The 12,254-nt window shown below is 63.6% G+C and overlaps 1 protein-coding gene across 1 annotated transcript in view; it reads left to right on the top strand.

Moving 5' to 3' along the window:
- Positions 1 to 7,683, top strand: part of AMHR2 (anti-Mullerian hormone receptor type 2) — a 14,618-nt gene extending 6,935 nt beyond the window's left edge. The window contains exons 13-23 of the mRNA XM_050715984.1: positions 2,512 to 2,562; positions 2,891 to 2,942; positions 4,739 to 4,813; positions 5,028 to 5,208; positions 5,606 to 5,643; positions 6,015 to 6,081; positions 6,151 to 6,300; positions 6,416 to 6,479; positions 6,800 to 6,850; positions 6,969 to 7,049; positions 7,654 to 7,683. Coding sequence (XP_050571941.1) covers positions 2,512 to 2,562; positions 2,891 to 2,942; positions 4,739 to 4,813; positions 5,028 to 5,208; positions 5,606 to 5,643; positions 6,015 to 6,081; positions 6,151 to 6,300; positions 6,416 to 6,479; positions 6,800 to 6,850; positions 6,969 to 7,049; positions 7,654 to 7,683 — 840 coding nt within the window. The remainder of the gene's footprint in view (positions 1 to 2,511; positions 2,563 to 2,890; positions 2,943 to 4,738; positions 4,814 to 5,027; positions 5,209 to 5,605; positions 5,644 to 6,014; positions 6,082 to 6,150; positions 6,301 to 6,415; positions 6,480 to 6,799; positions 6,851 to 6,968; positions 7,050 to 7,653) is intronic.
- Positions 7,684 to 12,254: the final 4,571 nt, after the last annotated feature.

Here is a 12,254-nt window from a genome sequence, read left to right as displayed (position 1 = left end):
TTAAGATTTCCTTCTTGAGGAGCGCCCAGCCTTCCTGGACTCCTCTGCCCTTCAGAACTGCCTCCCAAGGGACTCGGCCAACCAGCGTCCTGAGCAGCTCAAAGTCAGCCCTCCGGAAGTCCAAGACAGCAGTTTTACTGGTCCCCTTCCTGGCCTCGCCAAGAATAGAGAACTCTACCATTTCGTGGTCACTCTGCCCAAGACAGTTTCCGACCACCACATCTCCCACCAGTCCTTCTCTGTTTGTGAAGAGAAGGTCTAGCGGGGCACCACCCCTGGTGGGTTCACTGACCAGCTGCGTCAGGAAGCTATCTCCCACGCTCTCCAGAAACCTCCTAGACTGCTTTCTCCGTGCCGTGTTGTGTTTCCAGGATATATCTGGGAAGTTGAAGTCCCCCACGAGGACAAGCGCCGACGATTTTGCAACTTCTGTCAGTTGCCTATAAAACTCCTCATCCGTCTCCTCATCCTGGTTCGGCGGTCTATAACAGACCCCGACCAGGACGCTAGCCTTGCCGGCCTTCCCGCGGATCCTAACCCACAGGGATTCAACCTTATCATTCCCAGCCTGGAGTTCCACAACATCAAAAGATTCTCTAATGTAGAGAGCCACGCCACCACCCCCTCTGTGCTGCCTGTCCCTCCTGAAGAGCCGATAGCCAGGCATTGCAGCACTCCAGTCGTGGGAGCGGTCCCACCACGTCTCCGTGATGGCAACCAAGTCGTAGCCTTCCTGCTGCACGATGGCTTCCAGCTCCTCCTGTTTGTTACCCATGCTGCGTGCATTAGTGTAGATGCACTTCAGCTGGGCCATCGCCTTCTTCCCCAGCCTAGCCATTGTTTCCCCCGGCACGGCTCCAACAAGCCTTGTTTGAGCCCCGTCCCCCTTCTCGCCTAGTTTAAAGCTCTCTCTATGAGCCCCGCCAGCTCCTGGCCTAGGATCCGTTTTCCCCTTGGAGATAGGGACCCGTCTGAGGCCATCAGGCCGGGTGCCGAGTAAAGCTCCCCATGGTGAAAAAACCCAAAATTTCTGTGCCGGCACCAGTCTCTGAGCCACCTATTAACCACGTGAGCTTTCCATGTCCTCTCCGTGCCTCTCCCTTCCCCCGTAGGGATAGACGAAAACACCACCTGCACTCCCGCTCCCTCCACCAATCGTCCCAGCCCCCTATAGTCCTGTTTGATAGCCTTGAGGCTTCTCTTTTCAAGATCATCACTGCCAGCCTGGACTATCAAAAGCGGGTAATAGTCAGAGGGGCGAACCAGGTTCGGAAGCTTCCTGGTAACGTCTCTGACCCTGGCCCCAGGGAGGCAGCAGACTTCCCTATGCGTGGGGTCAGGCCGACAAATAGGGCCCTCCGTTCCCCTGAGGAGGGAGTCGCCCACAACAATCACCCTTCTTTCTTTCTTGGTGGAGGCAGTCCTGAGGCATGGAGTCAACTTCCTCACCTCAGGCATCCTCCTGGGCAGGCTTCCTACATCGTCCTCACCCACCGGTCTCTCAAGCTCCAGGGCCTCAAACCTATTGTTCAAGGGCACCTGGTAAGGCAGCGCCGGAAGGGGAGGGCATCTCCTGCGAGGTCGAGAGGGGACCCGTCTCCATTCCTCCTCAACTCGCGGGTCCCCTCCCTCTGCCCAATGGCAACAGGGCAGGGGGTCCACCCCCCTTTGGGGCGTCTCACCCCGGTCCCTCTCCCTCCGGTCCTGCAGGGAGTCACTCCACCAGTCTATCTCCCGCTCGCACTCCCTGATATTCCTCAACCTCTGCACCTCCTCCTTGAGTTCCGCCACCATGCGGACCAGGTCGTCCACCTGCTCGCACCTCACGCAAGCAGTCCCTCTGCCTCCCGCCGATGGCAGCAAGAGGCTCAGACACTCCCCGCACCCGGAGAGCTGAACCTGCCGCATGTTTGGACGGGCAGTCGGTCTGGGTGTGTACTGACTTCCTAGAGAAAGCACCGTGCCTGGTGGAGACCATTGCAGCCCAGCTGACGGGAGAGTGCCGTTAGAGGAGGTGTCCCTATGGGCGGGTGTGAGCGCTCCGCCCTTCCTGCCCGCCCTGCCCGCGCTAACTGCCTCGCTAACTGCCGCGTCACTCCCTGTTTGCCGACCCTGTTCGCCGCGCTCCTGGTCGCTCGCGCTCCCTAAGGGCTGCCTTTGAACGGCCGGGGGGAGGAGCTGTCGCTGACGCTGCTGGCTCCGCCTACGCCTCGTCAGCCTCCCTCACGAGGGCTGCCGGTGCCTGGCGGCTCCCTCACGTAGGCTCGATGCCCGAAAAATAGTCCTGCCTGTCCCGATCCCGCGCTCCGCTGCAGCACGCGTCTGCCCCGGAGCCGGTCGCCTCGGCAAGTCAAAGCCTGGCTGCTGGCCGCTGGCCTTTGCCCTGCCTTGGGCAGTGAGGCTGCGTTGGCCTCAGCAGGGCCAGACCTGGTGGTGTGCAGCCTCCGGTCGCATGCCCCCCAACTAGTGGGCTGCCCCCAGCAACTTAACGGCACACTCTTTCCCCTCCAGGAAAGGGAGCAGCATGGCCTTGTGGAGGAAGTCACCGGCCTTCAGGAGACGGTGAGGACGCGCACGAAGAGCCAGGGGTGCCCCGCAGCACTGTGCCCCCACCCCAATGCACCACCCAATGGGAAAGGGGAAAGGGGGTGGAGGGGGGAATTATGGAGTGGAGTGTGGGGCTGTAGGGCAAAGCGTGGGCGGGCTGTGGGACAGAGCACGGTGCTTGGGGCACACTAAATGCCCCCCCTGCCCTATAGTTGCCCTGCAGTGGCCAGGCTGGGAGTCACGGCACCAGGTCGTTTCCCCAGCCCAGCCCCCCCATCGTGCAGTCCCAGCCCCCAAAGTAACACCCCCCTGCTTTTTCCAGGTCTTAGCTCCCCCTGCGTAGCACGGGACCGCCCCCACGGAAGCTACTGACCGCTGCGCCATGGGGAAAGGGGGTGCGCACAAATGCCCCCGGTGAAGTCCCCCTCCCCCACGGTACCCCACTTCTGGGGGAGGCTCTGTATGTTCCGCCCCCCAAAAAGGAGGAATAAAGCTGTGCCTAGCACTGCCCCGTGTCACACAGCGTGAATGGGGGGCCCCTATGGGAGTGTCATTTGAGTGGCGGGGCTTTGAGTGGGGTAGGGGTGCACAAAGTGTTTGGGGAGGCGGGGCATGAAGCATTGGGGGTGCAGCAGGGCCCGCTGTGTCCCAGTATGTCCCAGTGTGCTCCAGGGCCACCTATGGGTGCTCTCAGCCCCATCCCAGTGCCCATTGTCATCATGTCAGTGCTCCCACTGTCCTCACCGGTTTCATCCCAGTGCACACATTATCCCCATTCCCAGTGCTCCCAGTTCTACCTTGTCTCCATCGCGTGATCCCTATTGTTCTCCATCGCGTGATCCCCATTGTGTCCCTTCTAGTGCCTATGTCCTGATCCCAGTGCTCCCAGAACCCCATTATCCCCGCTCCCAGTGCAGCCAGTGCCGCACCTGGGCGCAGGCCCACCTGTTACTGTAAAAGTCAGTCAAAGAAACTCTCTGAGACGCAAATCGGAGTTTCCGAAGGCAGGCATTCTTTAATTGCGGCGCCGGACGTGCAGGGGATGGCTCCACTTAGTGTGTGTGCCGAATTGTCCAGGCGGCAGGCAACCCCCCCTGGACACCCTCACCCATTACTCCCACCTGCAGAGGCCAACGCAGCCTTGGCCTCCAACCCTGGTGCGTTGCTGCGAAGCCTCCCTCTCCTGCTGCGATCTGCCCTCGCCAAGGCGAGCAACGTGACCCCCCCCAAAGAAATGCCCCTCCCCGGGACCCCAAAAGGGATGGGAGCCACCCCCAGTACCCCGAATATGTCCCCGTTCCCCCTGGATCCGCAGATGGCGTGCCGCACCCAGGAGCTGACAGAGGCTCTGCAGCACTATGAGGGCGCTGTGCAGGCCCAGCCCCCACCCCCCACCCCCTGCCCCCCCCAAATCCAGCAAAATGGAGCGGAGAGATGGGGAAAACCTTAGCAAAGGTGTTTTTCTTCCCCCAAAATCAAGGAGCTGCAGATAGAGAACAGCAGCCTCCACGAACTGGAGGACAGCGGAGGCTGTGGCCATGTACGTGCTGTGGGGACAGGGGGGACACGGGGGCCCCACTGGCTGAAAATGCCCCCAAGCCTGCGCTTTCGTCCTCCCTCTTGGCTCGGCCTCCAGCCACTGCACACGTTTGCGAGGCGGAGATCGGGGCAGGCGGCCTCCAGGTGGCCTTGTAGCAAACAAAGGGAAGCCAAAGCTGGAGAGCGCCACCTCCTCAGTAGAGGGACTGCTGTTCCAACTAAAGAAAGGAGAAACCAGGCCTCCCACTGCTGCGGAGAAGCTCAGCCCAAGCAGGCTGCAGGCCCGAGGCCTCGCAAGCTCGGCACAGCGCTGGTGCCTTGCTCCAAGCCCTGGCGGGGCTGCGCCTGGAGGGGGCTGAGCGTGGCCCCGCCCCCTTCCCCGAGAGGGCGGGAAGTGGGCGGGGCTCGCACCCATTCCCTGTGAGGAGCTGTGAGGAGAAGCAGGTCCCCCCGTGTCCCCTCAGTGCCGTGGGAGCATGGAGAGCAGAGAAAGCGCAGCAAGTACGTACTGCCTGTTGCCCAGAGGGCGTTAGGCGGCCCCCCAGAGAATGAGCTGGGGGGCCCCAGCATGGCCCCAAAGGGCGCATGGCGTCCTGCCGTAGCAGGCAGCGCCCCGTCGGGCCCCGTAACCTCTCCCGTTGCCCTCCCGCAGGCGGGGCTGAGGGTGGCTGGTTGGAGGAGTCCCTGCTGGACTGCGCCTTCGCTGCCTGTGACACGGAGCAGACAGGTAGCGGTGCCGGGACCCCGATTCCACCCCGTGGCCTCCTTCTCGCTCCGTGCTGCCTGTTTCCACCTTCCGAATGGCGCGCGGAAGCTGGGGGACGCCGCGGGAAGACGCGCGGGGGGCTGGAGCCCAAGGGGTGGATGCACAGGCAGCCCGATGGACGCGCGCGCTGCCCGAGAGACGCGGGGCGTGTGGTGAGCTTTGCCTCGGATGGCAGGCGCGGTGCCAGCCTGGCGCATCGTGGAGTACCTGCGGGCGGTGACGGGGCGTAGCGGCGAGGAGCAGCAGCTGCAGGAGCTCAGGCAGATGCTGGAGCTGACGGCAGCGGGGGGGGCCCTGGATCTGCCCACCTTCCGCGCCGTCATGCGCGAGTGGATCGCCCACTGTCAGTGGGACGGGTGAGCGCCTGGGGAAACAGAGGCATGCGGGGGCAGTGCTTCAGATGGCGGCATTACAGCTCCGTGCCTGGAGCATACAACGGAATTACGGCTCCGTGCCTTGACACTGGGCGTTTCAAGCTAAATGTGGGCATTTCAGCTCTGCGCCTGCAACACCTGTCTCAACGTGGGAATTCGGGCTCTGCAGCCCAACACCGGGCGTTTCTGGAGCTAGATGATGGAATTACATTTCCGTGCCCCAACAGTGGCATTTCAGGAGCCAAATACTGGAATTCTGGCTCCGCGCCCTGACACCGATTGGTTCAGGAGCCCCGGTGGGAAGTGTGGCAGAGAGTTGCCGTGCCACGTGCCCAGCTCACTGATTCCCACCAACGCCTCAATGCTTTTCTTTCCCCAGGGCATCGCAGCCTGCTGAGGAGCTGGATGTAACAGGCGGTAGGTGTGCGCACCGGAAAACAGATCAGTGCCCGCTCCAGCCATGCTGCGCCTGCTGGCAGCGCTGCTAATTCGAAGTCCCAGCTGAGCGACACCTCCTTCTTTCCTGCGCACGGGGTGCAGGCTCTGGTGGAAAACGCAATCGCACACAAACCACTGAGCCACCCCGTGCCCAGCCATAACGCCGCAATGTGGGGTGGAAAGGAGAGTAGCGGGGCAGAAACTGAGAGACGTGGGGCAGCAATTGGAGGAGTGGGGCGGCAATTCAGAGCGGTGGGGCAGACTCACAGACGCTCACGGCATCAGTGGCACTGTGGTTTTGTTGCTGGGGCTCCATGGATGCGGAGACCCATCTCTCTCTACTCTCCCAGGACCTCGTGTGCTCACAGCCGCATTGGATCTTGAGGGCTATGGCGGCGAAAGAGAGAGCGTGACCTTGTAGGTACCGGCATCATCGGGCTCCCAAAACACACCTCAGCGGTGCTAATGAGCCTCCTCTCACTGCAGGGACAGCAGGAGCATCGAGGAGGAGCTGGAGCGCTCCAACCAGCACTTGGCCAGCCAGAACGCCACGCTGCGCTGTGCCCTGGAGTCAGCCGAGGAGCTGAATGCCCAGCTGGCTGAGGAGGTGGCAGGGCTGACGGCGCAGCTCCACCGGTCAGGGGGCACCCATAGGTGCTGGGAACGGGGGACAGGGACATGCGGGCAGCTGCAGCTGCGTCTCTGCAGCAGTGCTGCCGGGTGACGACCAGCGGCCATCTGTCTCTCGCAGTGCCCAGCAGGCGTTGGAGCATGGCTGGGCAACCAGCCAAAAGCTGGAGGACCTGGAGGATGAGGTGAGGAGGCTTCAGGAGGAGAAGAGAGGCCTGACAGAACAAAATCAGCGTCTGGTGGGTGCCCCCCCCCAGCTGCTCGGCAACTCTGTTGCTCATTTTCCCTTTTTTTCCTCTTAAAACAATGCCAAGGTGATGCGGTGACTCCTGGCTGCTGGCCGCTGGCCTTTGCCCTGCCTTGGGCAGTGAGGTTGCGTTGGCCTCAGCAGGGCCAGACCTGGTGGTGTGCAGCCTCCGGTCGCATGCCCCCCAACTAGTGGGCTGCCCCCAGCAACTTATGGGGCTGCCCCCAGCAACTTAACGGCACACTCTTTCCCCTCCAGGAAAGGGAGCAGCATGGCCTTGTGGAGGAAGTCACCGGCCTTCAGGAGACGGTGAGGACGCGCACGAAGAGCCAGGGGTGCCCCGCAGCACTGTGCCCCCACCCCAATGCACCACCAGCAGCTTTTAGTCCAATTTCGCTGGGTATCAACCCACTTTCCTCCGGAGCAGAACTCAACGCTGCTTGCTGAGGCCAAGGGAAGGAAGGAGAATCTTCAGGCACTGGAGGCAAAGAAGGATGCTATCCTGCAGGTAAGAGGCAGCCGAGCCTCGTCAAATGCTAACGAACCAGCTCCCTCAGCTGGGGGGGGGGACAACAACACGTGGGGCTGGCGGCCCCTCCCCCATCACGCCCATCTGTGGAGGCCAGTGTGGCCATGGCCTCCAGCCCTGTTGCGTTGCTGTGGTCTCCTGCCACGATCTGCCTTCGCCAAGGTGAGCAACGTGATCCCTCTCCTCAAGTAAATACTCCCCCAGGACTCCAAAGGGACGGGAGCCACCACCGGCACCCCAAATTCATCCCTGTTCCCCCCAGTTCTGCAGATGATGTGCGGCATGCAGGACCCGATGGAGGCTTTGCAGCATTACGAGGGCGCTGTGTGGGCACGGCTCCCACAAAGCCCCCAAATCCAGCAAAATGGAGAGGAGAGATGGGAGAAACCCTAACAAAGTCTTTTTCTTCCCCTAAAATCAAGGAGCTACGGATGGAGATCAGCAGCCTCCACAAACTGCTGAGGCAGACACTGGAGGCTGTGGCCACGTAGGTGCCGTGGGTGCTTGGGGGGCCACAGGGCTCTCACTGGCTGAAAATGCCCCTATAGAACTCCCAAACCTGCGTTTTCATCCTTCCTTCTAGCTCGGCCTCAACCGCCGCACATATCTGTGAGGCGGAGGTCAGGGCAGACGGCCTCCAGCTGCTTTTTGGGGCAGGATGCTGGAAATCGGGGCTGTCAGAATCTTAAGGAGTAGGAAGGTGGGAGGGAAAAAAATGGGTAAAATGGTAATAAAAAAGAAAAACGGGGTAAATGTGGGCATGCAAAGAGCGTGGACACAAGTGTGGCCCCTGCAAACCTGCGTTGGCTCGGAGTGAGGGCACGTGGCGCTTTGGGTCCCCCAGACTTCCCATCTACCCCTTGCCCGTACTGCCCATTTCCCCCCCCCCGCTTCCCAGCCCTCCCTGCATCCCGCAGTGCCCATCACCCCCACCCCCCCAATGCCAATCGCTGCCCCAGTTTCCAGCCCCCCCAGCCTCTTCCTCCCACAGGCGAGCCCCAGAGCCTGAGGCACAGCCGCTCAGCACGGAGCCATGGAGGGAGGTAGGAATCGCCAGAATCACATCTTCTCCCCCAGAAAATGTCCAGTGGGGGGCAGAGGAGGCACAGCCATGTCACCGCCCCCTCAAATCACCATGTTCCCCACAGCCCTCCCAGCGTGCAGACCAGAACTGCTGGCGCACATGGTGGTAAGCGGGGCTCCCGCTGCCGTGGGTCGCAGCACCCCACACTGTGGGCCAGGAAAAGCCCTGGAGGTTCAGAGGGGTGCTGCACCCCCCAGATCTCCCCCCAGATCACTGAGTGCCCCTGCAGGCTCCTCCCACACCTGCTGCTGGTGCTGCTGCTGGCACTGCTCTGCCTCCTGCACCACATGGCCCCATGGCTGGAGCTGAGCTACCTGAGATCCCCCCCACTGTGAGAAGCCCCAGGTAAAGCGACCGGACCCTGCTGTGGGGCACGTGGGAGCCCAAGCCCCATAGCGGGTACAGCAGCGCGTGGGGCTGTGGGGTAGAGTGAGTGTGGAGCGGGGTTAGGGGGGAAAGGGGAAAGGGGGTGGAGGGGGGAATTATGGAGTGGCGTGTGGGGCTGTAGGGCAAAGCGTGGGCGGGCTGTGGGACAGAGCACGGTGCTTGGGGCACACTAAATGCCCCCCCTGCCCTATAGTTGCCCTGCAGTGGCCAGGCTGGGAGTCACGGCACCAGGTCGTTTCCCCAGCCCAGCCCCCCCATCGTGCAGTCCCAGCCCCCCAAGTAACACCCCCCTGCTTTTTCCAGGTCTTAGCTCCCCCTGCATAGCACGGGACCGCCCCCACGGAAGCTACTGACCGCTGCGCCATGGGGAAAGGGGGTGCGCACAAATGCCCCCGGTGAAGTCCCCCTCCCCCACGGTACCCCACTTCTGGGGGAGGCTCTGTATGTTCCGCCCCCCAAAAAGGAGGAATAAAGCTGTGCCTAGCACTGCCCCGTGTCACACAGCGTGAATGGGGGGCCCCTATGGGAGGGTCATTTGGGCGGGGCCTTGAGCGGGGTAGGGGTGCACAAAGTGTTTGGGGAGGGGGGGCATGAAGCATTGGGGGTGCAGCAGGGCCCGCTGTGTCCCAGTATGTCCCAGTGTGCTCCAGGGCCACCTATGGGTGCTCTCAGCCCCATCCCAGTGCCCCATTGTCATCATGTCAGTGCTCCCACTGTCCTCACCGGTTTCATCCCAGTGCACACATTATCCCCATTCCCAGTGCTCCCAGTTCTACCTTGTCTCCATCGCGTGATCCCCATTGTGTCCCTTCTAGTGCCTATGTCCTGATCCCAGTGCTCCCAGAACCCCATTATCCCCGCTCCCAGTGCAGCCAGTGCCGCACCTGGGCGCAGGCCCACCTGTTACTGTAAAAGTCAGTCAAAGAAACTCTCTGAGACGCAAATCGGAGTTTCCGAAGGCAGGCATTCTTTAATTGCGGCGCCGGACGTGCAGGGGATGGCTCCACTTAGTGTGTGTGCCGAATTGTCCAGGCTGCAGGCAACCCCCCCTGGACCCCCTCACCCATTACTCCCACCTGCAGAGGCCAACGCAGCCTTGGCCTCCAACCCTGGTGCGTTGCTGCGAAGCCTCCCTCTCCTGCTGCGATCTGCCCTCGCCAAGGCGAGCAACGTGACCCCCCCCCAAAGAAATGCCCCTCCCCGGGACCCCAAAAGGGATGGGAGCCACCCCCAGTACCCCGAATATGTCCCCGTTCCCCCTGGATCCGCAGATGGCGTGCCGCACCCAGGAGCTGACAGAGGCTCTGCAGCACTATGAGGGCGCTGTGCAGGCCCAGCCCCCACCCCCCACCCCCTGCCCCCCCAAATCCAGCAAAATGGAGCAGAGAGATGGGGCAAAGGCGTTTTTCTTCCCCCAAAATCAAGGAGCTGCAGATAGAGAACAGCAGCCTCCACGAACTCCACGAAGGCATCAATCCAAGGCATCCCTACAGCTTCCTAACGCCCCAAGGCTCCTTGCACATCAAAAAATGTGTAGTTGTGTCAAACAAGAAGGTTCTTGGCGCCAAACTGTATCCCCTTACGCTACCCAAACACCTCCCTGAAAAACCCAAGCACCTTCCTGTTTGGCTGCCAGCCGGGCTAAAGCAAAACACCCCCGGCGGGCCCACGGGCACCCCGGAGGACCCATTCCGGTGACCCCCGGCGGGCCCACGGGCACCCTGGAGGACCCACCCCGGTGACCCCCGGCGGACCCCCGGTCGCCACGGAAGACCCACACCGGTGACCCCCGGCGGGCCCCCGGGCACCCCGGAGGACCCACCCCGGTGACCCCAGCCGGCCCCCCGGTCGCCCCGGAGGACCCACCCCGGTGAGCCCCAGCGGACCCCCAGGCACCCCGGACGACCAACCCCGGTTACCCCCAGCGGACCCCTGGGCGCCCCTGAGGACCCACCCCGGAGGACCCCCGGTGGGCCCCCGGTCGCCCCAGAGGATCCACCACGGTGACCCTTGGCAGGCACACGGGTGCCCCGGAGGACCCACCCCAGTGACCCCCGGCGGGCCCCCGGTCGCCCCGGAGGACCCACCACGGTGACTCCAGGCAGGCGCATAGACGCCCCACACCGGTGACCCCCTTCGGGCCAACGGGCACCCCGGAGGACCCACCCCGGTGACCCCCGGCGGACTCTGGGCGTCCCCGAGGACCCACCCCAGATACCCCCGGTGGGCCCCAGGGCGCCCCGGAGGACCCACCCCGGTGACCCCCGGCGGACCCTCGATCCCGCCGGAGGACCCACCCCGGTGACCCTGGGCGGGCCCCTGGTCGTCCTGGTGGACCCACCCCGGTGACCCCCGACGGGCCCCCGAGCGCCCCGGAGGACCCACCCCGGTGACCCCCGGCAGGCCCCCGGGCGCCCCAGAGGACCCACCCCGATTACCCCTGGTGGGCCCCGGGGCGCCCCGGAAGACCCACCCCGGTGACCCCCGGCGGGTCCCCGGGCGCCCTGGAGGACCCACCCCGGTGACCCCCGCGGGCCCCCGGGCAGCCCGGAGGACCCACCCCGGTGACCCCCAACTGACCCACGGGCGCCCCGGAGGACCCACCCTGGTGACGCCCGGCGGGCCCCCGAGCGCCCCGGAGGACCCACCCCCGTAACCCCGGAGGACCCCCGGGTGCCCCAGACGACCAACCCCGGTGACCCCCGGCAGGCCCCCGGGCGCCCCGGAGGACCCACCCTGGTGACCCCCGGACGCCCCGGAGGACCCACCCCGGTGACCCCCGGCTTACCCCCGGGCGCCCTGGAGGACCCACCCCTGTGACCCCTGGCGGGCACCCGGGTTCCCCAGAGGACCCACCCCGGTGACCCCCGGCAGACCCCCGATCGCCCCTGAGGACCCACCCCAGTGACCCCCCGAGGGCTCCTGGGCGCCCTGGAGGACCCACCTGGGTGACCCCCCAGAGGGCTCCCAGGCACCCCGGAGGACCCCCTCCTGTGACCCCCGGAGGGCTCCCGGGCGCCCTGGAGGACCCACCTGGGTGACCCCAGGCTGGAGAGCTGCAACTGCAGGGGCAACATCTCCTCTTGGCCACCCATGGGGCAGGCTGTAGGGTGTGAGTGTGGGGGGGATGAGGACAACCTGAATGCACGGGGACACCCCAGGCTGGCAGAGCTGATTTCTGCTTGTGCTATTTATTATTACTGGGACGGAACAGAAGAGATGTTTCTAGAAACAGAATCCTAGAATGCTTTGGGTTGGAGGGGACCTTAATGACCACTGACCTTAATGACACCCCCCCCAGTGCCCCCCCTCAGCATGCCCCACAGCACGGAACCTTCCAGAGCGGCCCCGCCCACCCAGCCCGGCCCTGCCTCAGCTCTGCCTCGCGCCTGAGGGCGATGAAGGCTCTGCACCCCCACAAAGGGAGGAGAGGAGAGGCCAGGAGAGGAGAGGGGGTTCTCTGTGGCAGGAGCTCTGTCTGCCTGCTGGTCCCCTCCTATTACCTGCTCGCAAGGCGCTAGGGGGTGATGTGCTTCTCACGGAGCCTCTGCTGGCTGCCTAAGCCTCAGGGCTGCTAGGGACTGGCTCCACCAATCTATCTCCCTCTCACTCTCCCTAATGCTCCTTGACCCAGTACATAGCTTTAGGTACCACCCTCAAAGTTGGCTGAAACACATGAAACTGAGCTGCCACATCTTTATAATGTTATTATT

The sequence above is a fragment of the Cygnus atratus genome, chromosome 29, assembly GCF_013377495.2.
Source record: "Cygnus atratus isolate AKBS03 ecotype Queensland, Australia chromosome 29, CAtr_DNAZoo_HiC_assembly, whole genome shotgun sequence".
Classification (NCBI taxonomy): domain Eukaryota; kingdom Metazoa; phylum Chordata; class Aves; order Anseriformes; family Anatidae; genus Cygnus; species Cygnus atratus.
This window is presented reverse-complemented; position numbering and strand designations above follow the sequence as displayed.